The sequence below is a fragment of the Heterocephalus glaber genome, unplaced genomic scaffold (genome assembly GCF_053883595.1).
Source record: "Heterocephalus glaber isolate CG9 unplaced genomic scaffold, H.glaber_assembly_v1.0 deba00001465, whole genome shotgun sequence".
Classification (NCBI taxonomy): domain Eukaryota; kingdom Metazoa; phylum Chordata; class Mammalia; order Rodentia; family Bathyergidae; genus Heterocephalus; species Heterocephalus glaber.
The window spans coordinates 19271113-19298522 of NW_028258312.1; the positions used below are offsets into that span (position 1 = coordinate 19271113).

The 27410-nt window shown below is 36.8% G+C and overlaps 1 protein-coding gene across 14 annotated transcripts in view; it reads left to right on the forward strand.

The window, feature by feature from the left end:
• The window catches only part of Mctp1 (multiple C2 and transmembrane domain containing 1), a 516544-nt gene that overhangs the window by 330109 nt on the left and 159025 nt on the right, over positions 1-27410 (forward strand). For 7 of the 14 annotated variants that reach the window (XM_087180712.1, XM_087180715.1, XM_087180714.1 and 4 more), the window contains 4 exons: positions 2813-2890; positions 7515-7685; positions 10350-10480; positions 22705-22891. In XM_087180712.1, the coding sequence (XP_087036838.1) occupies positions 2813-2890; positions 7515-7685; positions 10350-10480; positions 22705-22891 (567 nt within the window). The remainder of the gene's footprint in view (positions 1-2812; positions 2891-7514; positions 7686-10349; positions 10481-22704; positions 22892-27410) is intronic. The other 7 variants (XM_087180716.1, XM_021255780.2, XM_021255781.2 and 4 more) reach the window with 1 other exon arrangement.

A 27410-nucleotide genomic window follows, 5' to 3' on the forward strand; every position in this document is an offset into this window, starting at 1 on the left:
GCAGTTCTTTCAAACATTTAGCATGCTCATATTTTTTCCTAGTTATCTCTATTGAGCGGACATCTAGGCTCTGATAAGAGTTAATTGAACAAAACATCTTACAAGAACACTGTAGTGAATTAAAGAGTAACTTTAAGATTTTTTAAATGGAAGAGGCTGGAATATGCCAAGATTCCCTCATATAAAGATGGAAAAAATTATGACAGGCAAAGAGAGTACTATGAAAAATACAGAACAATGGGTAGTTATGTTAGAACATATCTAGCAGTAGGGTTGTGCAGATGTGTGTTTAGATAAAGACTACAAACTAAGGAGAAGTGTTATTAGTTTTATAAAATAAGAATGTGTTCATGTGCTGAAGTTCCTGAACTTCTCAACTGTACATGGCTGATCCCCTCAGATATCTTCATTTTTAGGTATGAAAACAAGACTCTCAAAATTTTGGAAATTTAAACTATAATTTTAAATTTTCAAAAAAAAGAGAAGAAAACAAAAGGTCTTTGTAAGTCAAATCAAGAAGTACTAATTCCTTCCCTATATCATTGGTAGCAATGTGTAGGTTATTTCAGCAATCTAACAAGATTACTATATATGCTGATTTCCTCTTGGAACACGTAGTACACTGAAAAGCACAGTAGAAGCCTAAGAACTTTGTTTGACCACAGTTAAAGTTAGAGAGTATAGTTCAGATGCCTCAAGTGAACATAAATGACTTCCTGGTACCACAAATTGTATCAAGAAGCCATCAAAATACAAAAGAAAATTTAAGGATTAAAAACCAGGAGAATTTCTCTAAGGATTACAGTGCCAGTGAATGATCTTCTAAGAAAAGGGGGATTGAAGCTCTATTTTTAGAGGAGACACTTCACAGGAGGCTGCACAAAGCCCTGGCAGGGCTTTCTGTGAAGGCAATTCTGCTTTCAGAGGATCGAGGATTGCAGAACAAATCTACTGGTTGGACTTCATCATCCAGATGCAATTCACTGGAATAAACTCTGCAGGAAAAGGAAAAGATAGAAGATGCCTGTGCCTGGGATTGAGCTTGTAATTGTTCCACACTCTAGTTTTTGCAGCACAAAACAGTCATTCCAGGCTGTCATTATTTTTTCTTTGTAGAAGCCTGTGGATCATTTGATTAAATAAAAGCACGTGTCACCTCTGTACTGAAAATAGAAAAGAGCTCCACACATGACTTGCTGTGAACACACAAGCAATCCCTTTCACTCCAGCTTCACAGTGTATGAGTCTCATTTGGAAGGATTAGGTTTTACACAGGTAATAAAATCCAGGATAACAAAAGCCAAGGATCATTTGTACATAACAGGAGGATGATTGGTATAGCTGTGTTCCCTTAGTCACATGTTAAGTCTAAATAGATTTTTTTGTATTGATTTATTTTAAAATCAGGATCTATCCTATTAGTCTAGATCCTATTATTAGTGGTCTAGTTTTCCAAAGAGGGGAGCTAGTACACTTTGTTAACTACAATGGGAATAAAAAAGTCTTCTCAGTCTGTATGCTAGATTCTATACGTTAGCCTCATTGATAGACATTGGATGATAATTTATTATAGTGTACAGTTAACTCAAATATGCTTTATTGAATAAAACATTCCAGGATTATTCTCTACCTCTAACTTTCTAATTAGCCTTTCTCAACAATTCATAATCAAGATATATTTCATCTAAATGAAAGGCAAAGGAATTTGAAAAAAACTGCACCAATTGATTCCTTGTTTTGTATCATAAACTTCATAGGCTCTGTCCAAAAAAATAAGATATAGTGCAGAAAATCATGGAGTAAGTATAACAATTACAGATTTAAATCTCAGCCTTTCCTATCTCTAAGCATTTAGCTTTGAGTGGGATATTTATCTTCTCTGTGCCTCAGTTTCTTTGCTTTAAAAATGAGAAGCATTCCATGAAAAATATTGGAATATGAAAATTATACAATATAATCACTGCTCAATAAATGTTTCTTTCTTTCTGTGTGATTTAACTGTTCTTTCAGACTTCCCTAATTCAGTCCTTCTCATTGATGTCATTAAAGTTAATGCCTTTCAAAAAAAAAGTTAATGCCTTTCATTTCTTCATAATACTATTGTTCAGAAACTTTCTCTAGCTACTTGGTAAGTCCTTAATACACATTTTCAGCTCCACCATGGTAATTTCTCTCCAAGGTTTCTTGTCCAGCTATGTCTTTCTTAATCTATCTCTTGCCTCTCTTGCTTTTAGTAGAGAAGAAATCTTTGTGTTGCTTTTTCTGATAGCAGAGACAGCAAAGAGAAATATTACATAGAACAAAACTTCTGTGTTACTTTGGAGATAGGTCTTTAATCAATACAGAAGATTTACCTGTGGGATGCAAGCTTAGCATGACCACAGTTATTGCTTGTCTCTGTAACATTTATTCTTCTTGGGCCTTATTGCTGTTTTGACATTCCTAATCAGACTTGGGAAAATTATTCTTTCTTTGATTTGTGATTTCTCTTGCTGTGTGTATCCTCTATTACATCTACTAGCAAAACCTGAAACCACTTAACCAGGATCCATCTCCAGATACTCTCTGGGTTGCATGATCTTGACCACCACAGCATCATTTTAGTTAAAAAAAAAAAATGGCTGGAAACTACAGAGTTGTGTTGGCATTTATCTTCATTGTACTACAAGACATTTTCTGAAAATGACTTGAGACGCAAATGCATAACGTTTTCAAACAATATTGAGAAGTAATTCTAAATGCTGATCAAAATGAGGGGTGGAGAGTGGGATGCAGCTTTCCTGTACAGCTCTGATCATTCATTTCCATCCAGACGTGCGTCAGGCCTGTTCTCCCTGTCCTGGGCTTCTGCAGAGCAGAGCTTCAGAGTCCTTTTTGCCAAAATTCACAAGTAAGTTCGACCATTTAGTTATCTGTTTTTGCTGAGCTTGCATGAGCTGCGAATTCTTAGAGCTGACTTAAAAGCACTTCCTGACCTATTATAATATGAAGCAAAATCATAATCTTGACTTCTTTCTCAAGAAATAATATAAGTACACTAATAATTCTCTCTTAAAGTGCCAACTAACTACTAAAATCTTACCAAAGATGCATATTATTGGCTAATTGCTTCAGACTTTGAAATTTATGCTGTTACTTAGGATCTTGCTGTTCTTTATTAATTTTAAAGTTGGATAATGTTCCTTATGAGGGTGGATCTCATACTTTGGTGCATATAAGAATCACACAAGGCATGTGTTGAAATGAAAAGGATGTCCACAAATTTCAAAAAATTGACTGCTAAAATTCAAGAATTTAAGAGTTCGAAGATTAGCTATTTCTTTTGTGCTCTTGGTTCTTTGCTTTGAAGCTGAGTTAGATTTTCTTTTTTATTCGTCCCTTTTTTTTTTTCTTCCTCCTTCAAATAACATTTTCTAATTCAATGAAGACTTAGCTAAGAACATTACCTTACATAAACAAGTACCAGTTGTAATGTGCTAACTTTATTCAGCAATCCTGGATTTGTTTGCTGCTCTTTGCTCTTTAGGTGCTCAACAAGTGATTTTTTGGGGGGGCAATTATTAATAATTCAATAAATATGTGTTATTTAGATACATTCTATGAGAAAAAAATTAATAAAGGAAGGTAATACATTAAACTTTCCATAATTTTCTAGTAGGCTCCTACTTCTCTCTTAAATTCTTCAAATATCCAAACTGATCTGCTTTCCTGATTATTAAATTTAAAAGCAGGACTAAAAAAAGACTTTAAGTAGCATAAATAACTTCCATGCCAGAGAGAGGAAAATATTTACAATTATATTAACAGCAGGTAATAGAACACAGGGCAGGCCAATGCACATACACCATATAAAACGCAGGGTGTCTCACACTGAAGCCTGCATCAGAATCACCTGGAAGGCTGAGGCAGGCTTGCTTCCACAGCTTCTGATGCTGTCCTGAACTGGAATTTCTGGCAAGTTCCCAGGTGGCACTGATGGCTCTGGTCTATGGACCACACATTCCCAAGATTGCTGTACAGAGGAAGGGAGTGTTTGAGACAGAGCAAGGTGACTCGGAAGGTTCCTTGGAGAGTATCAAAGTTAGTGGTTTGCAAAGGTTTTTTTTTTTTTTTTAACTGTGCAGTTCTGCTCATCGCCATCCCTTTGATGAGCTCTGCAGAACCTTAATATTTAAAAATAAGTCAAAGTAATGAATGGCAGCCATCTTCAGCAAGCTAGGTCTTCACTGTCTATGGAATATACGTTTTCCCATGGTGGCTCCCAAGCACAACCCCCATAGGCACATTTGGGGACTTGGAGAAGAGGCTTGAAAAATAATAAGAAAACCAAGTCCCAGAGACATGCCCACATCACATAGGACTCCTCCTTCGGCAGAGTGAGGTCTGGTGGGGAGATTGGTTCCAAGCCCTTTCCACTCCAAGGACACCGAATCTGCAGGTGCTCAAGTCCCTTGTATTAAATGGTATGATATTTGCATATAACCTACACACATCCCCCTCTGTGTTCATCTCTGGATTACTTATATACCTAATGCAGTGCAAATGCTATGTGAGTAGTTGTGATACTGTATTTATTGCTCAGGAAATAATGACAAGTGGGAGAAGTCTACTTATGTTCAGTACAGATGCAGTTTTCCCCCAAATATTTTCAATTCATGGTTTGCTGAATTCTCCCAGGGTTGTGGAGAACTGACTATATTTAAATGTCTGTTTTTTTCTACTATGAGTAGCCTAACTTTGTATCTTCCACCTTTATCTTAGAATTTTATGGCAATTTTCTATTCTTTATGCTTAAACTAAATATGTTTAATGGCTATGCATTTACTCACAATTTTGTAGTTATTCAATAAATCTACAGCTCAGTTATGAAGTTTCTCTTAGGAATGTGCCATTTTGAACAAAAGTTACTGAAGAAGAAAAAATTACTTTAAAATTATATGATTAATATGTTTTTAGAAAGCCTCTCCCTTGTTTTTAGCCCTGTGCAGAGGTCCCCTTAATGTCTACATTTTGTCATTTTATGAAGAAATACTCTCCTTCCTCTTCCTCCTTTATTTCCCAAGTTGTTTGGGAAATATCCTTCAAGATTATAGAAAGGAATTTCTTAACAATTAATGGCAGAAGCCAAAGACTCTCTTAAATTCCCTTTATTTCTATGGAACCATGAAAGATTCCATGGAAAGCATTTTTTCCACTTCTTACTCTGTATTCTCATAGTAAAGGGGGGAAAATAAGGGTTTCAGACATATTACTATTTATTTATTTATTTATTTATTTTGGTACCTGGGATCGAACTCGGGTTCTTGTGCTTGCACAGCAGGCGGCGAAACCACTGAGCTAAATCCTCAGCCCACAGACATATTACTATTAAAGAAACCAACTTAGCATTTTTGATTGAAGATGTACATACTAGATTGTACCTGTTACTTGAGTGTCATGTATGACTTCTTCTAGAAAACATATGGAAGATGATATTACATACATTCTTCAATAAGCTGCATAAATCAAAAGCTCTGTCTAAATAGGCAATTCGTCTTTGCTAAGATAAATATTTGTTCTTGTGACAATACTGTATTTGTTTTTCTTCCTTCCTACTTTCCCACTCAGCTTCTTTAATGAAACTTTCAGTTCCAAAGTTCAGAACCTGATTCTCCAGTCTTCTTTGAAAGACTGAGCAGCAAACGTGGGTTAAATCAATCAACTGATCATCAACATCTATGGCTGCATTATACAGTTACGAGTAGAGTGAACTTTTTTTTTTTTTTGGTACTGGGGATGGAACTCGGGGCCTTGTGCTTGTGAGGCAGGCAGCTGCACCACTGAGATAAATCCCTGGCCTGTACCCATCACTGGTTACAACAAATTCTAAGTATTTTAATCTTAGAACCCCTTTGTTCAAACAAGACTCAGTGTGGAAACCCAGCTCATGTATGTATGTCAGGGGGAGCAGAGGGGAGTTCCAGGGGAACCTGAGGTGCTCCCTGCACCCTCTGTTACCTTTCAGAACACTGCCCTGGAGGCTCACAGAGGTGAGGAGTCGTTGATATTAAGAAAGCAGAGCCAGCAGTGATGTTCAAACTTTGCTCTTCAGTGTAGTAGGGAAATATGCAATGTGATTTAGAAAGATTTTTTTGTTGAAATGGGCAAGTACTGAAAGTCTTTTGAAGAATATAGATTTTATTTTCCTCATCAAAGCACGTGACTTTTGATGATGATGTACAAGAATGGCTGTGGCATTGCTATTGCATGCAAAAACTGTAGGAAGTCAAAAGTGGAAGTGAAAACTGTACTAAATAGAGCAGTATCCCATTAATATAGAACGGACCACGTGGCAATTAGGACTAGTCAATAATTAAGGAGTAGAATACTTTGAGATTGAGAGAAATGTTGAATTACTTCATGAAATGACTAAATGGGAAAATATACTTGAAAATTAAAAAGAAATAACTTTATAGTATTAGTGCTGAGTCCAGCTTCAAAGAGTTCTAATGTTTAACTGCTTTCTCTAGTTTGTTTTATATGTTATGTAGTTAAAAAAAATCATATGACCATTTTTAGTAGACTTGATAATTTTACAAACTTCTGATTTTGTTCACTAGCTTGAATATTGTGATTTAGAATTGAGCATAATAAGGATCGGTAAAGAAAATGTTAAAATACTGGAATGAGAAATAAATCCAGAAGCACATTTGCCCATATAAATTATAAATGTAATTTTTAAAATAATTGTAAATATTTTTGATGCAAGTTTCAGGTTTAAGCAAAATATCTTGGAAGACCATATTGATTTCATTTTGTGTTCCATAATATCTGAAGTAGTTCCTGCTTGAGCAGAAACTCAATTATATCCTAATGTGGCAAAAACAATTTTAAATAACTAGATAGAACTTGCAACCAATCTTGCAACTAACCTCCCCCATAAAAATCCATTTGTAACATGAAAAAAGATCTTTCAAAACCATAAATAAACATTAAATATCACAGTGTAGCTGTGGTCTTTGATATTTACAATACTTATTTTATCCATATTCATTTTGACACAAATGCAAATAATCTCTCAAATTCTTGCAGCATTTATATATTATAATTTTAAGAGTTGAAAAGCTAGACTGTCTTTATTTGAGCACTCACCTCCTCTTAATAACAAATTTATCATGAATAATTTCATAATTTATTAATAAATTTGAAATTAATAAGTGGTTAATAGTCCACAAATTGTTTTTTTAATAATAACTGGCTATTTAAAAATATATATATATATAGCAGGGAAAAGAATAAGGCCAAATGATATACGGTATTTAGATTTAAAACAATACTATAACTTGCTAGGCATGGTGGTGCACACCTATAATCCCAGCACTTAGGAGTCTGAGGCAGGAGAATTGCTGCAAGTTCAGGGCCAACCTGGGCTACTTAGTGAGCCCAATCTGGGATACATGGTGAGACCTAGTCTCAAAAAACAAAACAACAAACATAAAACACAACAATCTAACTCACTTTTTCTTTCCCAAAAGTTTCAGAGCCAAAGTTTGCGTCTGTCAGACCAGCACAGAAAATCACATCTGTGGAGAGGAATAGTCAGCATCACCTTGATTGAAGGGCGAGATCTCAAAGCAATGGATTCCAATGGGTTGAGCGACCCCTATGTGAAGTTTCGGCTCGGGCATCAGAAGTACAAGAGCAAGGTAGCTCCCTGCTTTCTCTCCTGTGTTCCTATCCATACTGGGAAGTTACTGGTTGGTCAATAGCCATGCTTTTGGAGATCAAAACACTGGAAGTTTTGAACTACTTAAGAGAGCTTTTGAACATCATATCCAAAAACACGACCAACAATTGTATTGTACTTTTTCCTTTATGTGCTAGAGGACCTTGGGTAAATTATGTAACTTCACTATGTCTCAACTTCATCTATGATGTAGGAATAGTGATAGGAACTATCTATCAGCATATCTGTGAGAATTTCAAAGAAGAAGAAAAGGAAATGACCCAGCAAGAACCAAATGATGCTATTATTATTACAAGTGCTAGAGTCTGTACAACAAGGAGCATTATTTTACACGCCATGAAAGTCTTTATAAAGTACTCCAGCTCATTTTATTCAACTTAACTTGGACAAATACAGAGTGGGAGTTTTTAAATGTATGTAGGAAACAGTGGGTCAAATTCCTCCTGCCACCATGAGCAACATGCCAGAGCACAAGTTACTATCTCTCCGTGCCTCAATTTTTCCTTCTGTAAAAGAGAGAATTAAAATAATCCCTACCTAAGAGAGTTAGTTATTGAAAAGATTAAGTGAATATATGTTCTGCATGTAACTGGTCTGCTGGTATTAATACACAGCAAATGGTAATAGCGAAGAAAGAGGAGGAGTAGCAGCAGATGATGTAAAAAATATATTATATAAAAAATAATAAAAATTTAAAAATTTTAAAAGTATATTATATAATAATTATATTACTAATAACAGCATACTACTAATAATATTAGTAGCTTAGTATTGATAGGAGTAATAATAATCAATAAAGGTCATAGTACCAAAAATATATGTGTTATGTCCAACTATACCTCTTTGCTAGTCAATTTTTTTAGCTAGTGTTCATGGGACAAATGATTATATCCATCCTAAATTAAAGAGCACATTCCATTTGGAGAATTCTTTTGCCTGAGGTCATCGTTGTCACAGATGTTTTGTTTGGGTTTAGTTTACTTTTTGTTTCTGCAGTACTGAGGATTGAATCCAGGGTCTTCTCATTGAGCTACATCCCCAGCCTTTTAAAAATTTCTTTTACTTTGAGACAGTCTCGCTAAGTTACTAAGTTGCCCAGGCTGAGCTTGAACTGTGATCCTCCTGCCGCCTCAGCAGCTTTTCCACTTCCTTTCTGGCCCAGAAATTTTCGTCAGTCCTTACGGTAGTTAAAAACAGCATGCAGTAGGCAGGGAGCACTGCTAGCAAGCTGACTGTGTGCCTTATCAAGTACACTGGAAAGGTGCCATTTCTGACCTGAATGAAGGAAGTCATATAGGGAAGAAAATCCTAAAAGGAAAAAAAATTGAAAAGTTAGTCTGTTGTAGCCACATAAAGAAGACATACCACATCCCAAGATACTGTAATAATTTATCTGAGTCCAATTGCAAGACAGTTAAATTATTACAGCATTCATCCTGTGCCATCTCCTTGTTTTTTTGTTTGTTTGGGGGTTTTTTGGTACCAGGGATTGAACTTGGTACCTTGTGCTTGTGAGGCAGGCTTCGGAACCACTGAGCTAAATCCCCAGCCCTCTTGTTGCTTTGACAAGGAGCGTAATAAAAAATTTTAAAGTAGTTACTCTTTCCAAAAAAAAAAAAAAAAAGGTATCTATGACCACTTCATTCTTATCTTCCCTCAGTTAACACTACTTCTATGTTATAGAAGGCTTAAGACATTATATTTGTAGTTCTGTTCTTTAGATGTGAAACATGAAACCCAGCTCATGTTTCTCTTTGCTCTTTCTGTCCATGATCTATTGCTGATTAATTTCAGATTGTGAACTTTAAAAATTGTGATTCATTTGTACTACCTTTGCACATAGCATACTTCATTGTTTCCAAACTCTTTACATCTAAAGAGCTGTCTGTCATCCATTAAAAAAGAGAGAAGGTCACTACATACTTACCTGGTTAAAAAAAACCCAGAGAAATATGAATGTGTTTTAACCAAATGGTGAATAGAATTTTAAAACATATCGGTATAGGTCACTTTGTTGATTCTACTTGAAGCTATAAAATTGCACTTCAGATATCTTTCTTGTGTATTTAACAGGAAGATCACACTTAATTCCTCCATATGTTAAATGAGGATACATCAATGCTACAATTCTATGGTTAAATTTTGCCTGAGCACCCCAAAGCTATTTGCTTTTCTTTCCTGCTCCCACACTATTTAATTGTCTATTTTTCATGTAGTCAGTTAGATTCTAATGCATGTGAAAGGAAAAAACAAAAGAAACCTTGGAAATCCTGATTTTCTTCTATTATAAGATGACTATGAGTTATTTCTTTATCTGTCAATATTACATAGAATGAGTGAGTTTTATTTATAGACTACTTGATATATTTTCTATTTCTCATTTTACAAAAGTAAGATAATCAAGGAGTGACTTTTAATTTGGGGGGACACATCCTTTATGCTGCATTCAGCAGTAAAGTTGCTAGAAATCTAATGTTTAGTTTCACTTATCTGGAAACTTTAGTTCAAATAGCCCATTTAATATGATTTTTTTGGATGCTACCAAAAGTTTGACTTAGTATCTCAAGTTAATTTTTCAAAAGGCTGCAATTGATAAGATAACAGTGACATTTTTGTTTTCCAGATTATGCCAAAAACTCTGAACCCTCAGTGGAGAGAACAATTTGATTTTCATCTCTATGAAGAAAGAGGAGGAATCATTGATATTACTGCATGGGACAAAGATGCGGGGAAAAGGGATGATTTTATTGGCAGGTTTGTACACTTGGATATTTTTGGTGTACCCTAGAGAGGATGAATTTTTGTTGAAAGAATATTTGCTTTAAGTCTGGTTACTGGAAGTGGTTTTTACTGTTTTGAAGGAAGGGGTCTTTCCATGGCCAAGCGATGCTTGGATGAACTGAATATTAGATTCAAAAACCTGCCAGTAGGTGGCGCTTTTGACTAGTTGATGGGCCCAGCTTATTCCAATTTGATATCCAGAGATTTTCTCCAGATGTCGGAAATATTGCGCACAAGTTATGGGAGCTGAAAAAGAGGAATTTCATCTGATATGGGATACTTAAAAGAACAAAGAGCATATTCAGAGTCTGTAAAGTGAGCTGAGACAATATTTATTTTCATAAAACATATTGTGACCATAAAATGCATTATTTCCTATAACTCTGTACAAGGTAGAGAATCTTTATAATCTCTTAGGAGTTCATAAATCTGTAAAGAGTTCCTAAGTTTTAGTGAAGGGAGCATGTAAGTGAAGCAAACTCATGTTAATCTGATATGAAGCAAAAAAAATACTATTCTGAGGCTGGCATGACATTTCTCTACAAAGTCAAGGTTATTTTGAATGACTACTTAAATCATACGAATTGTTTTCTTATTATTCTTCTTATAAAGCCTATTTTTATATTTTTTGTAGCAAAACACATGGAAACCTGCCGATACTGAAATAAAACATGGTGTACAAAGAACTTGTCAGTCTAAGAAATTCCTTCTTTACTCTACTCTGTGTGAATTCCGAGTCATCATACTTACAGGCCAAAGAAAGTTCATACATGCTGAATTTTATTCTAGGAAAGTAAGAACAGGAATCCACGCCAGCATACTTTATCTTCATTTTTAATTAATATTTTAATTATAATATATTTTAAACTCCGCTGTGATTCTAATACTGTTACACTTAACTTACACTTCAGTCCTTTTTAAGGCAAAGGTCTTTATTGCATTTCTCCCTCTTAATAAGGCACTATTTTCAGAATTTTCTGAAAGCTGTGTTTTTGGAGCATACCATAAGCTTTAGTAGCAGTGTGCATCTATTAATGCACAATTTACATTGCATTAGAGTTGTATATTCTGGTTCTCTCCCCCAGTAGAATATGAGCTCTATCAAGTAGGTAGAATCTAGCTATTGCTTGAGTAATTAATTAAATTTGACAGTTTATAGGAATATTAATTCTGTTTGGTTACAGAATGACTGTCACATGTATTTTACTACCTCAGTCACATTACTTTATGCACAAAATTTCTTATATTGGCAAAATAATGAAGAAGACTAACCCTAAAATATACCTGCTCCCTGTACTTCTGTCTACATATATCACATGAAGTCTTTCCTATCCCTTTTTCTACATATTTTTCATAATGCAAATATCCTTTTTTGTACTTCTTTCTTGGGATGAATTCCCAAATTTGGGAATTATGAAATTAGCTTATCTGGTACTGGTCTTTCCTTTTCCTTACTTGACAATGTTATGAGCTCAAGGGAAGAAACAAACAGTTGGCAGAGATGGAGTTACTTCACTTTGCTTCTAAGGGTTTGTCCATATCTAGGCAAATTTTGATAGGACAGTGGCAAATGGCTGCCATGCCAGCCACACTGGACCTAGTGCTGGTCCTCAGGCAGACCCCACCCCCACCCCAGCTCCGGGCCTTTCCCTCTCCCTGTAACACTCAGTAGCCCTCTGCCTGTCGTGTCTGTCCACCTCCTTTACGTCTGTGCAAGGTGGCACATCAGGGAGGCATCCAGCCAAGTGTGTGTACAGAACCCAAATCCCCTTTCTTCAGCATTCTCCTTTGTTTGCCCTGCTTTGTCTTTCTGCACAGAAGTAATCACTGTGTGGTGTGCTGTTCTCCTCACTTATTCATTTTCTCATTCACTGCTCCTCGCTAGAATGTAAGTTCCATGAGGGCAGGGATATTTGAGAGTTTGGTCTAGGCAGTGTCCTCAATACCTAGGTAAGTATCTAGCACATAATAGGTGCTCAGTAAGTATTTACTGGCTTTGAATTTAAATTTAATACTGGAAGTTACAACTGCTCATTTTCTAAAGACTGGTCTGAAATTAATGAAATGGCAATTACAGCGACATGACTTAGTGAAAGATACAAATTTTCAGTGTAATTATGGAAAGATCTGTAAATTCAATGCAAAAGCATTAATAAGTTAAAATATAAAAGCATCTAAAAATATTTATATTTTAAAATACTAAATGGTTGTGCCAAATGCATTAATCTATATATTTACCAAGATGCTTTTATCATAACAATTTAAATTAAGATATAAAAATGTTACATGTTTCCAGGGTCCCGTGTTATGTTTCGACCTGTATACTGTGTAATATTTAAATCAAGATAAAAACATCTCCTGGAACACTTATCATTTCATGAGGTGATAGCATTCAGAACCCTTCTTTTGGAATATATAGTGCATCACTCTTACCTATACTAACACAGAAACCAAAACTTCCTGCTTCTATCTATCACTTAGCACCTGTCGATCAACCTTTCTGTATCCACCCTTAAAACTCCCAGCTTCTGTAAAACATTATTCTACTCTCAGCTTCTATGAGAACAACTTTTTGGATTCCACACCATCAGTGAGGTCATGCACCACTTATCTTTCTATATCTGGATTATGTCACTTAGCATAATGACCTCAGTTTCATCTATGTTGTCATCAATGACAATATTTCATCCTTTTCATGAGAATAGTATTCCATTGCATCACATTTTCTTCATTCATTCCCAATGGAAATACTTAGCTTGTTTCCATTTCACAATATTGACTGTTTTAATCATGAATGCAGGACATCTTTCCTTTTTTCCTTTTTTTATCCTCTTCATTGTCTTTCTTCAATATGTTCAGTCTTTACTGTAGTGACATTTTAACTCTGTAGTCAATTAATCCTAGTTATTTTATAGATATGGTAAATAAGATTTTTTTTTTGATTTCTTTTTCAGATGATTTGCTATTAGTATATAGCAATGTTACTGATTTTGTGTGTTGATTTTTATATCCTGCAACTTTGTTAAATTTGTTTACTGGTTTTCATAATTTCCGATGAAGTCTTTGCAGTTTTCTGTACATAAGATCCTGTCCTCTGCAAGCAGGGACAGTTTGACTTCCTCCTTCCCAATTTGGGTGTCTTGTTTCTTTTTCTGCCTGGTTGCTTTGCCTAGGAGTTGAATAAAAGTATTGGAAGTGGGATACTTGCTCTGTTCTAGATCTTAGAGAGAGCTTCCAACTGCCCCCCATTCACTGTGGTATTAGCTGTTGGCTTATTATTATGGCCTTTGTCGAGGTACATTCTTTCCCCACCTAATGAGTTCAGAGTTTCACAAACTTTCATCATCATATCTAGGAATTAATGGCATTTGGCTATTACATTTAACCATTAATGGAAAGAAATAATAATGTCTTGTAAGGAGGTAAGGAGGATGATTCACATTGTACCAATTTGCAGATGCAAATAGTGAGGCTAAAATTTGCTGAGAAATTGCTCAGCTATTATGCAACCAGAATATTGACATGAGTCAAACATGTCCCCTGACTTGAAATCTACCCTCATTTCATCACAATATTGCATTCAGTATGTTCTCCTGCAGCCTTTAAGTGCTCAATAAAATGCCAAGTAGTCAGCAAACCAACTGAAGCGATATACGCTCCACTGCAAGTTTCAACAACAAATCTTACCTGTTGCTGAACTACAAATTGCAAGTGAAAGTGAAATAACGTTAATCCACATGTAATTATTTAACTTTCTGATCACCTGCATTTTGGTAGGCAAGAAGGACTGCCACCTTCATGATAATCAGCTAATAAATCCTCATGATTGTTACACTTTTATGCAGAGCAGTAATCTGAACAAATTGGCCCCTGACAGCTGTGGTAAATTGCCAAGAATGAGGGCTGTCAGAGAACAAGTTGTTTTTTATGAACATGCAGAATAAGTAAATCTTGTGTCGTGCAATTTTATTCAGTTGGAGTTATTTGCAATCCAATATAGCAAGATTTAAGACATTATTTATTAGTGTGCAAAATGCTTGTTTATCTTTAAAGTGTCATTGATTTGGAGTCCATATATCTTAGGTTGGTGAATCACTACTGACGTTATTTGTTTTGTTATCAGGGCTTCCTCATGGGCATTGCCCAGCATGACACAGTGTTATACATGTAAGCTTGAGTCAAGAGCTTAATTTCAACAAAAATTTGTATTAAATGATTATTGGTAAGAAAAACTCTAAAATGGCAAGTTCTGGGTGAATAGCAAATGCTTTCCTGTTCTACAGCCATAAAAATAAACCTATGACTATATTTAAGGCTAAAGGAAGGCAATGCAGGTATGTAGGTGTACACATATGTATTTGGGTTAGTGTGGTAAATGAAGAAAACAGTCTTTGATTTTGTATCTTAATCAAACTAATGTTCTCTTAAGGTTGAAGGTCAAAGCATTTGAGCATTTGACATTCTATATATTCTGATTTGGAACATTTCTTATTTGTGGCATCAAAATAACAATGATTCTTTGGCTTCCTGCATAAATAAGACCAAAAGCAATCCTGTTGCATTATTAATTTGAAAGCACAAAGACAGCTACCAGAAAATTCTAAACTGAGAAGAGTTTTATTTATAAAATTATTCTATTCTTACCATTTTTCTCACCAAAGATTGAATGGAACAGTTCATTAGGAAGATTAGCAATGTTTAAATAAAGAACTGAGAGTGTCATTAATTTTTGTCTTGGCTTTTTATAAATTCAACCTAACCCAAATAAGTTTCAGTCCCTTTTTTCATGAGTTGCTATTTTTTTTCTTCTGAAAGTTTTCTCATAAAATTTATACTCGTTACAGTATTTCTTGAAATAGGCAGAGTTTCCAAGATAATTTCCATGTACCTCCAAGTTACAGGGCTACATAGCTTACCTTCAAGTTAATAAACAGGGAATTGAACAAATATGCACAGGAGTGCTCTGATAAAGCAGTCTGCCCAAAGAGAACTGAACAGTGGCAGCTTCTGATAATAGAAAGGCTTTGACAGCATTTATCATTTGGCAGTGTCAGAGATGGAGTCAAACTTCACAATCATGAATTTAAAAACACTCTCACTTATATTTTGGATCCTTTAAAATGCAAACATTCCAAGGAATTGTGTGTTACGCTGATTTATAAGATTTTATAATACATTAGTTATATTAATGTAAAATAGTTCTCACATATTAAAAAATTCAAAAAACTACATAAAATTCAGTAAGTTTGGTTTAAAAATTATGTAAAACTGTGTTTTTGAAAAGGTTCTTCCCTGTATAAACCTACAGATGGTTATCTTTCCCTTCTGAAGGTTTCATTTTTATGGTTTTTTGTTTTTCTGATTTTCGTTTGTGTTAGTACATGTTGGTAGTACCTAATGATTACATTCATCACAGGAGTTGGTACTTGGACATAACACATCTTAATTCTTCTCACCTCCCTCCCCTCGCCTTGCTTTTAAATGTCTTACTAATCATGATAGCTTAAAAACATCATTAGCTACTACTGTAAGGAGTAAAATACGTTTAGAATTTCATCCTTAAGGAGGCACGGTATATATTCCTGTTGCAAATGTTGCTGTTGGTAATTTTGTGTTGTTTTGGCTGGATTTTTGCGAGCTGTGACTGTGCCACCAATGGTCTGTGAATCGTCGTGTGGCCGACACAGAGCTCAAGGAGTGTCAGAGAGGCAGATTCTTGTTTATCATTGCTGTTCACTTGTGCGTGTGCAATTAGCATTATCTTCAATCCACAGTTCTTTCACTGGGATCTTTTAAAGCCAATTGACCATTTTGCGAGGATTAGTTTAGTTAAAACTAGATGATATAATCCGTAAATCCACTTAACACGGCGGGCGTGTAGGAGCTGCAATTTAGTGAATGCGGAAGGCGTCGCTCTCAGCCCTCGGCGCTCCGCGACTGCTGCTTGCTCTTCCGGGAAACAGTCGTGGGCCACGTGACCCAGCTAGGTCGTGGGCCTGGGCCGCCCGCGTTAGCACGCTCCTTGAGTGTCCTTAAACAGCAATCCCAGCTGGTTTCAACATTCACTTCCTATACCCTAGGGACTCCTTTCCACACAGCCAGGTTGCTAATCACAAGACTCTTTTGTCTGGGAGGAAATGTTATTGGTCACTGGTTCAGGGATGGTCCATAGAAAGGTGGGGGAGAAGAAAAAGTGATAAAAACTACAATTTTTCTCCTGCATTCTTAGGAGAAAATGTCACTTAATAAAGATAACTAATATTCCTTTCAAGTGGCTAAGTAATCAAACATATATATGTATATATTTTTAAGTGCAAACAAATTCAAGTTCTGATATGACATCAGAGAATGTGATTTAAGCTCTTGTTATCCCTTAGTTTCTTTGAGCCTCAATTTCCTCATTTGTGGAATAAATCAAAGTAGCTTTAAAATCTTCAGTGTTAAGTCCGTGGTGATTATTCAGTTGATTCACTGATTAACTGATTGATGAGTTGGGTTGGGTGAAGATAGTTTACGTTTTCTAATATCAAAGAGGCAAATGTGAAATACCCAAATGTTATATTTACATAGTATTTCAACTTTTCAAAGTATTTTATTATCTGTTATTTTGGGGCTGTTATAACTATAAAGAAGTCTGGCTTTTTTTCTTAAGTTTGTTAAATGAGGAAAGCTAAACCACAGAGTTTAAATAAATAATTGTGCTCCATTAAAATTTCAGGGCTCTGAACTCCTGGCCATGCATTTGGAAGCCCAGTAACTTTTTGTGCAGTGTATCACAGTCTGTGGTGGTTCTGGAAATAAAGATCTGAGAAACTAGATTTAGAAAGGGCTGAACTCCCCCAAATCTAACAGAAGATCTGACACAAAGGCACTTAATAATTAGTGGAGCCAGGCTTTGTGATGCACAACTGTAATCCTAGTAGTCTTCAAGGCTGAGGCAGAATGGTCACAGATTCAATCCCAGCCTGTGCAACTTACCAAGACCTGGTCTCAAAAATTAAAAAGGATCTAGAGATGTAGCTCAATGTGGAGGCTCCACAAAAAAAAAAAAAAAAAAAAAAAAGAAAAGAAAAGGGCAAGAAATTTAGTGAATCAATGAATGAATAAGTGATGGAAAGAAAACAGACTGATATCCATGCATACAATACAGCAATACAGGAGTGGCAGAATGAGAACATTATTCATTAGTTCAGTCATCACCACTGGCCTCTCTGAAGTCCAATTATCTGTAAGTATTTTAATATTTACAAAGCACCACCAATATTCAGGTCTTGTGCTAGGTGCTGAGAATAAGACCTTGTCCCTGCCCTCAGTATGTTTTTAAGATATTAGGAAAGATAACTGCAAGTTATTTTGATGGCAATTAGTAAAAATCAGCCAAGCAGAGATAGATGTCTCTTTTCAGGCAGAGGGACTCCTCCAGCCACACCTACCAAAACAGGTGAGACTCATAGTCAGTGGGAGGATTGCAAGCCATCCGGAAAGACAGGTGGTACAGATGCGTCAGAGAGTGACACACAATTCAGTGTTAGTTTTTGGAGGCACTGCTGCCTGCCTAAGGATATTTCTTGGGTGTCAGAAAATTGGGGAAATGATGTGGTCAGGAGGTGTGTGTCTTCAACATTCAGCACTGAGAGGGGCGAACAGTACCAGTGGATTTTGCCTTAGCTCAGGTTCTCTTGAAATAGAACTTGAGGTAACAATTAGGTGCTGATGCTTTATTGGGAGGGACAGTTGCAGGCAGTGAGCGTGTGAGATAAAGACCTCCAGGTGGGAAGACTAGAGAGCAGCAGAAGGTCATGGGTTACTAGGCTGATCATAGTTTCTTATGTTTCAGAGATGCAATTGATTGCTTAGCAGGTGTACCCACTTGGATATGGCAGTCAGGTAAAATGGAATCATGTTTTGGAACAGTCTGTGAGAGGAATGATGGTATGGGAAGTTATCTTCTCATCTCCCGTTCTATCGATTTCAGATTACCCTGCTAGGAGACCACTTCCACATTGTTCCTGCATTGGTTTCTTGGCAGTTAGTCTGGGAACCGGATCTCATCCCCACAGTGTGGCTTTGCATCCAGAAGCCAGAAACACCAGGCATGTGGCTGCTTGGCCTAGATGAGCAGCAGCACCCATTAGGTTGAGGGAAAGAATGGTTCCTATAAGTAGAAGACACAAGACTACTCCACAGCCATTGTCATAGCTTGGAGGGCCCAGGAGACGTGGCTCCAGCAGATCAAAGGAGGTGCAGAAGATGTGTCAGATAAGTTTTCAAACCACACAGGTGGAGCCCCCCCCATAAAACATATAAAGGAGTTATTCTTTGATAAAAGAAGAAAGTCTACAGCACTTTTTCACACTCCCTCCCATGGTGAGTTTACAGGATTACCCCAGTGTTCCTTGTTACACAATTTGAGATTAGATTAGTTATTAGATTAGATTAGATCCCTTCTTGCACCTACATTCACATTTCTTAAGCAATACATCTAAGGAAGAATATTTTATTGTCTGTAAGATAAACTTTTTTTTGGCTTTTGGTTTGTGGAATTGCAAAGAAAGGAAGGCGTAGCAAGTGTAAACATGGAGAGAGTTATAAGAAATCCTGGGATTTGGGATTTTTGAAAATTTAAAGTTCATCTAGTTCAATTAACTTATAATTGCAGATGAGAAAAGTAAAATTCAAGAGGATAAGTTGTCCTGAAAAGGTCAGGCAACTAATTAGTGAAAAATGAAGAGCTAGAACCAAGGGAATCTGACTCTGGCCTCTTCTCTCTGTGAATGTGTTTTTGGAGTTCATGAATGTGTGTCAGTGGTTTTTGAATTTTGCATTTTCATTGTAACAACAATAAAAAACCATCCCTGTATGCCAGTACTGGACCATCTGGTTGACCACGGAATACTTCTGCATCCAAAGTATAGTGCATCCTTTCTTTGTGCTGGACTTAACCATGCAACTGAGCAGAAGAGAGGGACTCTGCCCCACAGCATTTGGTACCATGTCACCACTGCCATGGACTGCGCCTCAAGTGTTCTGTCTTGGCATATTTGCTCTAAGGCTACAAGGGGATGCAAAATGCTTTTTCTCCTCCTACCTCCAGCCATAATTTGGTTTGATACCCATCACTGAAGCAGTAATGCAAACTTTATCCTCAAGTGAACAAGACAATTTTGCTTAATTATAGGTGACATTTAAAGTGTCATTTTATTCTTGCAGAGAGTTTTTAGACAAATTGGAGGTCAGTAAAATCTCAACTAGAACCTTGATATTACTCAGTATTCTCTTATTCAGCACATTTATATAAACAATACTTTCTGTATTAGAATTACTAAAGTCAAAATTCTGAAACACTGAAGACAGGACAGGACCTGAGATTTACTATTTTTATTGGTGCATATTAGTAGCACAGAATAATGAAATTTGTTTGGTATATTGCTCCATGCATATAACATATTTTGATTATTTTCATCCCATACCTTCTTCTTTCTTTCCTCCCCTCTCCCCTTAAATGTTTTTATGAGTAGACTAAATATTGAAATTGTAGTTGCTGTGGACACATATTACAGTCCTTATAAATTTATGTTGCTAATTTAAATTTTACTACTTTCATAGTTCTTAGAATTTGATTTGTAAAATTTTCTTAGTCATCTTATAGGAACATAACTAATAGCCTGCTTCATATACGTATATATCTAGAGCATTATGATAAAAACAACAAAATTCTATCCTTGGAAATTGAGATATTTTCCTGTCAGAAACAAGTCCAGATATCACCCACTTTGAGAATCAGTGCTAACAACATAACTTCCTCCCAGCTGGCATAGTTACCCAGTGACAATCTAGAGGGAAAAGCTTACATTTTGGATTCCTGATTCAAAGGATCAGGTTCTGACACTGCCGACAACTGTGTGTGACTATTAAGTCAGTAACCTCTCTGGCCCTCCGTTTTTTCAATGGCGAATTAAAGATTGCAGGGATCATAAATTCCTATGCCTGTCAGAACCAGGTAGAGTAATTAGGTGAAATATGCCAGCTGTCACTAACAGGCAGTATTGGGGACAGTGACTAATTCAGAGAACATTTGTGCTGTATTTAAAATGACTGTATTTAGAATCAAAACTTTTATTTAGCATTGTAGCAAAAACAACAAATCTGTGGATGAGATTCCATCCGAAAGTGCCAGCTGGTGATTCCTGGAGCAAATCATGGTTTGCATACCTTCCTTAACGTTAAAACATGATGATAGTGCAGGGTGGAAAGAGGAATAGAAGGAAATCCCCCAGAATGCTTCAGGATACTTTAGTGTTTAAGATCCTACAGCATCATATAAAAGAATAAACAAGGAAGGCCCTGGGAAATGCATGATCAAAGTGAGTGGAGATTAAAAAAAAAAAGCAAAAGAAAAGAACAAAGTGAGAGAAAGACCCTTGTCGGTCTCAACTGCCTGCAGCCAAGAGTGATGGTGTATTACAATCCCTTTTCAGTCCTCTGGTAACACACTGCTGATCCATGCCAGGGATTCATTCACTACTGACAAACTACGGGCCAGGCACTGTGCCCAGTGCTGGAGAGAACTCTAAAAAAAATCATATTCATGTTTTTCCTTTTTCTTAGGAAATCCTTTTAAATGGTTGGTTTTCACTATTGTGCTTTTTGGCTCTCGATTTGTGCCAAGCGTTATTGATAAGAAGTTAACTCTAATTAGTATTAGAATATTAGGCAAGGTATTTTATATGTGCGTTCACTCCTGAGAGTTTAAGAAGACTGTATGAGAGTAGGTAGAAATGGACGTCATGCGAGCAGAAGCAGTGAGGTTCCAGATGTACGTTCTAACTTGGAGAGTGTTTTCCAGATGGAGTACAAACTCTTAACTTCTCACTTTCTCAATGACAGTTAGCATTTAGCACACAGATCTTCTGCCTCTGACCTGGCTGTTAGGTTTATTCTTCACTTCTCACACGTGCATTCTTGTTTGTATCCAGACTCAGCCACCGTTCCCTAGTAGACAAGATAAATGTTAGACTGTAGTTCAGTGAACCCAACTCCTGGCTGTGGGGCCTGGTTCATGGCCTTTAATTTAATGCAAAACAATAAATAGGCAGAGTGAGGAATGACATGGAACAACAGTTAGTCTGTCCCTGATAAGTTAGCTACCTTATTTATGTATGTTGGCCATACTTATTCTTTTAATAAGCTATTTCTTGTTTTAAATGCCTTTATTTACATTTGCCAGCTCTCAGGTTATTAGCCTTGTTACCATGTTCTTTGTCCTTTCAAACTCAATTGACTTTTCTTTTTTTCTTTTCCTTCTCCTTCTCCTTCTTCTCCTCCTTCTCCTCCTCCTCCTCTTCCTCCTCCTTCTCCTTCTTTTTTTTTTTTTTAGTGATGCTGGGGCCTTTGCACTGAGCTACATCCCCAACTCTTTTTATTTTTTATTTTGAGACAGGGTCTCAATAAGTTGGTAAGTTGCCCAGGCTAGGCTCAAATTTGAGATCTTCCTGCCTCAGCCTCTCAAAAAACAGAGATTGCAGGCATGCGTCAGCACACCTATCACTTGACATTTTTATGAAAGGTTTTAACTTGAGAGTGGCAAACGGAGTGCCAAGTCTCGAAAGCCCTGTGAGGACGTAACACTTGGACCACAATTTTTTCAGGGGATCTGTGGTTTTTACTTAGATTTCTGGAGTATGCTATGAGTTGATTGGCATAGTTTTCAAATTGCAAAACTAAGATATCACCATAGGACATATTGTATTTACTGCTCAGTAATGTACATGAATGAAAGGGAGCACACATTGTTTAAAAAGTGACACAAAAATTCAGACTCTTGGTAGTTGCCTCCCTAGACCCCTTCCGTAAGTCTTTCTGTAAACCACCCTCTCTGTCCTAGTTCCTTAGGCCACCTGAGGACAAAAAGTCCTACTGCTTTATGAATACAGTGACAGTGGCTAATGCTCATACTGAATTTTAGATAAGTGCTTTATTTGTATCTTATAAAAATACGAAATTGCAGACCCTAAGCTAATCAGTGTGTGGATGTTATGAAGAAAGTTGACTGACATGAAAGACATATTCTTCCCATGGCCCAACTAGTATTTCCATTGATTCATTTTTCATACAGCTCTGAGAAGCCCAAGCCCACACTTGTGCTGTTTGATGTGGCGAAAAAGCCACACTGGCTGATTGAAAACATTTGTTCTCAGGTGCCAGGTCGACCTGTCAGCCCTCAGTAGGGAACAGACGCACAAGTTGGAGCTGCAGCTGGAAGAGGGTGAGGGACACCTGGTACTGCTCGTCACACTGACAGCCTCAGCCACGGTCAGCATCTCTGACCTTTCTGCTAACTCCCTGGAGGACCAGAAGGAGCGGGAGGAGATCCTGAAGAGATACGTACGTATGCACCTCCTCCTTCTGGAGTCACTGTGCTACACAAGGTTATAGACGTGTCCTGGAGGGACACACCTATTTCCGAGGAGGTGTCTGATGGAAGACTGGGTCTGCAGCTTCACAGGAGCGCTTAGCTTTCCAGTCAGTGTCTCCCCGCATGGTCTTCTCCAGAGTCAGTTCCAGAGCAAGCTCTGGAGCTTGGATTCTCCTCAGTGATTTTATCCTGCAAGGAAACTTCCCTTAAGGAGAGTCAAGTTTACACAGCATTCCTTTAAAACTGATTCGTTGTACTCTGTGTATTTGCAATTAAGATTTCTTTGTCTCTCCAAGTTTGAAATGGGGTTAATGACACATTAATTAGAAGTGTGGTAACTAGAAAATATTTACAGAAGTGATCTTTATTTTCTACTGCTCAGAAAAGCTTCACGTCGTTCCTTTAATTTAAAAAAAATATGTAATTAAAAGGAACCCTCTTTCTTTTTGATGGACTATGGAGAGGGTGGACTAGAGAGTCACAAAAATCACTACTCTCCTCAAATTTTACCAAATCCAGTTATTCAAAACCAGATCTTGCTGTTTCCCAGGATCCTCCCATAGTACCTCATCCACTGTGTAGTTTTCTTAAATCAACAGAGAGGGGAGCTCTTACTCCACCATTCTCTCTCAATGGAGGCTTGGAAAAGTAAATGCCTCAGTACCCATGAAGCTGGGGAGAAAAGCTTTTCCACTTAAAATTACAAAGCTTGTATTATACCATGCTGCCAGGTGTTTAGAAGGCTCCTCTAGACACTCAGCCATGAAACCAAGCTCTGACTAACAAAGAACGGCTTCTTTTTAAAAAAAAAATATTCCTATTTGCTGAGTGACATCCTTTCAATAACTGAATTTAATAAAGATGTACCTTATCAGGCTGTGCAGATAACATGAAGTGCTGGTACTAATGCTCTACAATATTCTTCAAACAGATTAGCAGGATGTGCACTTCAGCAAATTTATTCTGGCTATCTGCACTGAATCAGCTGTCTGCTAATGCTTGTACAACTCATTGCCAATGGTGTTATCATAAACAGTTTAATAGAGGTGACTTAGCTAGGCTAAATAGTATATATTTTTAAACCACCTAAGAGCTGAAGGTATTGTGTGGCATCTTCTAATATGTGATTGCAATTATGAGAATTATTCCACATTTTGGTACCCACCAAAACATGTTCTCCTGTTACTAGAAGTGAACCCCAAGAAATTAAAATTATTGTAAAGGAATTAATTGGGCTATATCAATATAAAACTTCTTCTAGACACCTTAATGCTATAGTTCATGGACTGCTATTTTGATATTATCTCATATATGAAGATGATACTGCTGCCTGGGTAATTAGAAGTAATCTCTCTATTATTGATTTTTTTTTTCTTTTTGCTGGATGGACTTCCTGAAGTTGGGCATGCCCATTCAGAATCTGAATGTCTACTTTTCTACCTTCTTTTGAATGTTAGTTATTTCAATACGATGCAAAATATTATGTGGATGTCCCAGCTAATGTTAATATTATATTGTGCTCAATATATTTTAAAAAATCCATGTTTAAATATCCCTTTTTATAGCCCTGAATTCCTGGCACAGGCTCGTGCCTTCCTCTAGAGACATAATGCTAAGAAGGTACGATATGCAGTATAGCACACGTCATAATTACTTATAGCAATACAAGAACAAAGAGCTATATTTTAGGGCTTCACTGTGTTTCCTTTTCATTATACAGATTATGAAATGAATGAATAACACAATGTATCCCCACATAGTTTTGGGAAACATAAAGGAGGCAACTTGTTTGGAAAATTATTTCCGTGTTTTCCTGTAAGAACATGTATATTTTCAAAGTTGACTTTCAACTCAAGGACTTGGTTTGGCAGTGATCTTGGTAGGGAAGTAAATGGATTGCCTCTACCCTGATATGAAGCAGGCCTGAGAAATCTCTCCATTGCTGTTGTGTGGCTGCTCGTTGCTAAACACAGGAGGCCTGCAAATTCAGCAGACTTTCCTGTGTGAGCCATTATTTGATCACCACGTTCTGCAAAGATGGCTAATTCCAGTTTTTCTTTTTTTTTCTTCTTTAGGGGGAGGGAAGGAGGGAAGGTCAATAGGGGCGGGTAGTAATGGGTAGTAGACCAAGAGCGATTGTATGACCTTTTCAGAACGGGTATGCTGAACCCTTGCTCCCCCTTGTCACAGTTTAAGAACCAGAGGAGCTAGTTTAGAGAAGAAGTTGTTAGCATTCCATTTTTATTATGACATTTCACAGTCATCTGATTTAATGTCCCTTGACCGGATTGTCCACCGTGAGACGATGGGCTTGAAATGTTATTTAGAGCATTGATAAAAGGTGAGCGGCTCTAAGATGACAGCGAGTCATAAGGCTGGTGGTGTGACATTAATTTTCTCCATAACAGAGATGGAATAAGACGTCACGGTGACAAGCTGTCAATCAGCTCTGGCCCCTCAGAGCATCTTGATGCCATAGGATGGGGTATTGCCTCTCCCGTAATAGAGCTGAACTGAGCTGCTCTCTCTGACAGCTGCTGCAGCCATAGAGAAAATATATTATACAGCCTTTCATTAAAAAAATAAAGAGGACTCCTCTCCAGAGCATTTCAATCTTTTCCCATCTATTGAGGGCTGAAAGGATTCACAGCAAATCATAGATTCCTCTGCTATGGAAATTTCTGGCTTCAGAAGCCATGCAGGTTTTGTGGCCTCCTAAAATAACCATAAATAACACAGCAGAAATCTCTCTCTCGATGAAGCATTCCTTAAAGTTATATTTTTAAACAGATATGTTTATCCACTTTTTTTGAGTTCTTATTATAATCTATATATCACTGGCCTAAACATTTGAAATTTGCAATAAATTATAGAGTGTCCGCTGACCTGGGGAAATGAAATGTTCAGACAATAATGACCCTCCCCATGGGAAGCAGGGCAGCAGACCTGAAGCACCCGAAGACGGTGTGTGTGTGAAGTGAGCTCAGGAACTTGGTGATTCTCAGACATGGGGCCTGATGATGCTTGCATTGGTCACCATGAAACTTGGTTCAAATTCCTCCAGAAAATTAAAGTATGAAACCTTCGCTGAAATGACTCCCCATCAGTAGTGTTGGGGACTTATCTGGTTTATGACAGCGGGTAAGCTCTGAAGCTGCCCACCCTTGGTTAGTACTCTAGGAACACAACATGCCTACAAAGCTCAGAACTGTGATACTGCTGTTTAAAGCTCCCGTCATTAAACCCTTTATTTATGGGAATTTAAATGGAGAGAGGAGTGCATTTTTACTAAACCCTGTCATCTGGGTATTTTAAACAGATTTTTGGTGATAAACAGCTGTTTAAGGACAATAAAAGATGAAGAGTTAATCCTGTGTTAAACACTGTCTCTAAAAAGTGAGGCTAGGAGATTACATATATATCAGCATCTCGTTTTCTCACTGTACCAAGGTCAGAGGTTCAGTGTAAACAGCTCTCCTCAGCCAGGACTGAGAAGGTTCATATTGCAGGAAGCTTTGGCTTCTCAGTATTCTAACATTAGCAACACAAGGCAGAAGATGCTTTTCACTCTAGAAAAAATTAATTTTAATAGGTAACTTTACCAAACAAAAGTATGTTATGATCTCCAATCAGGAAACATTTTTACAGATGATGATGATAAAGAAATGCCTTTGACTTACTGAGTGCAAGTGCTGATCTCACCATGAAAAAGAGCTATGAAGAGTAAATAAATGCATTTCAGTGTTCTAGAGTTTCATTTTACTCTCAGAATATTTGTGCCCATTAATTAACTTTGTAAATTGTTGTGTTGGTTCCCCTCTTTCAATTCTGTCAAGCACTGTGCTTATGAAAATGACACCATTATTAATTTATCAAGTGAAATAGTTTCATCCTTTCCAGTGCTGGAGATTAAACCAAGGGCCCAATACACCCAAGGCAAGGGTTTACCACTGAGCTGCCCCACAGCCATGAAGTGAAATATTTTTATCATTTGATTTTCTTTCAAACTTTCCATACTTCCACAGATACTATAATAGAAAATTAAAGAATAAATTTAAGAAAAAGTACTTTTGAATTTACTTTTAGTCATCAATTTGCCTTATTTTAAAAGATTGTATTTGTCTTTTCTCCAAAGGATTAATAGAAATACTTATCTTTTGATTAAACATTAGCAAATGGATTAAATATTAGGTTATTTATCCCTCATCTGGCACATGTAATTTCCAGCACTCACCCAGGAGAAAATAGCAGAAAAATACACTACTTTAAGTTTGACTTTCTTACTCACCCTCCCATAGCTGAAGAGTCAATCAACAACTTCAGACTCAAAATTAAGAATCATTAATTTCCAAACCATATACAGATGAAAGGTTTCTTGGACTGACTTAGAAGATGACATTGAAAAAAGAAAGTAGACGTGTCTACTCTGTAACTGTTCACCAACAACTGATAATTATTTAATGGGAGTAAATATGGTATTTTTATTCT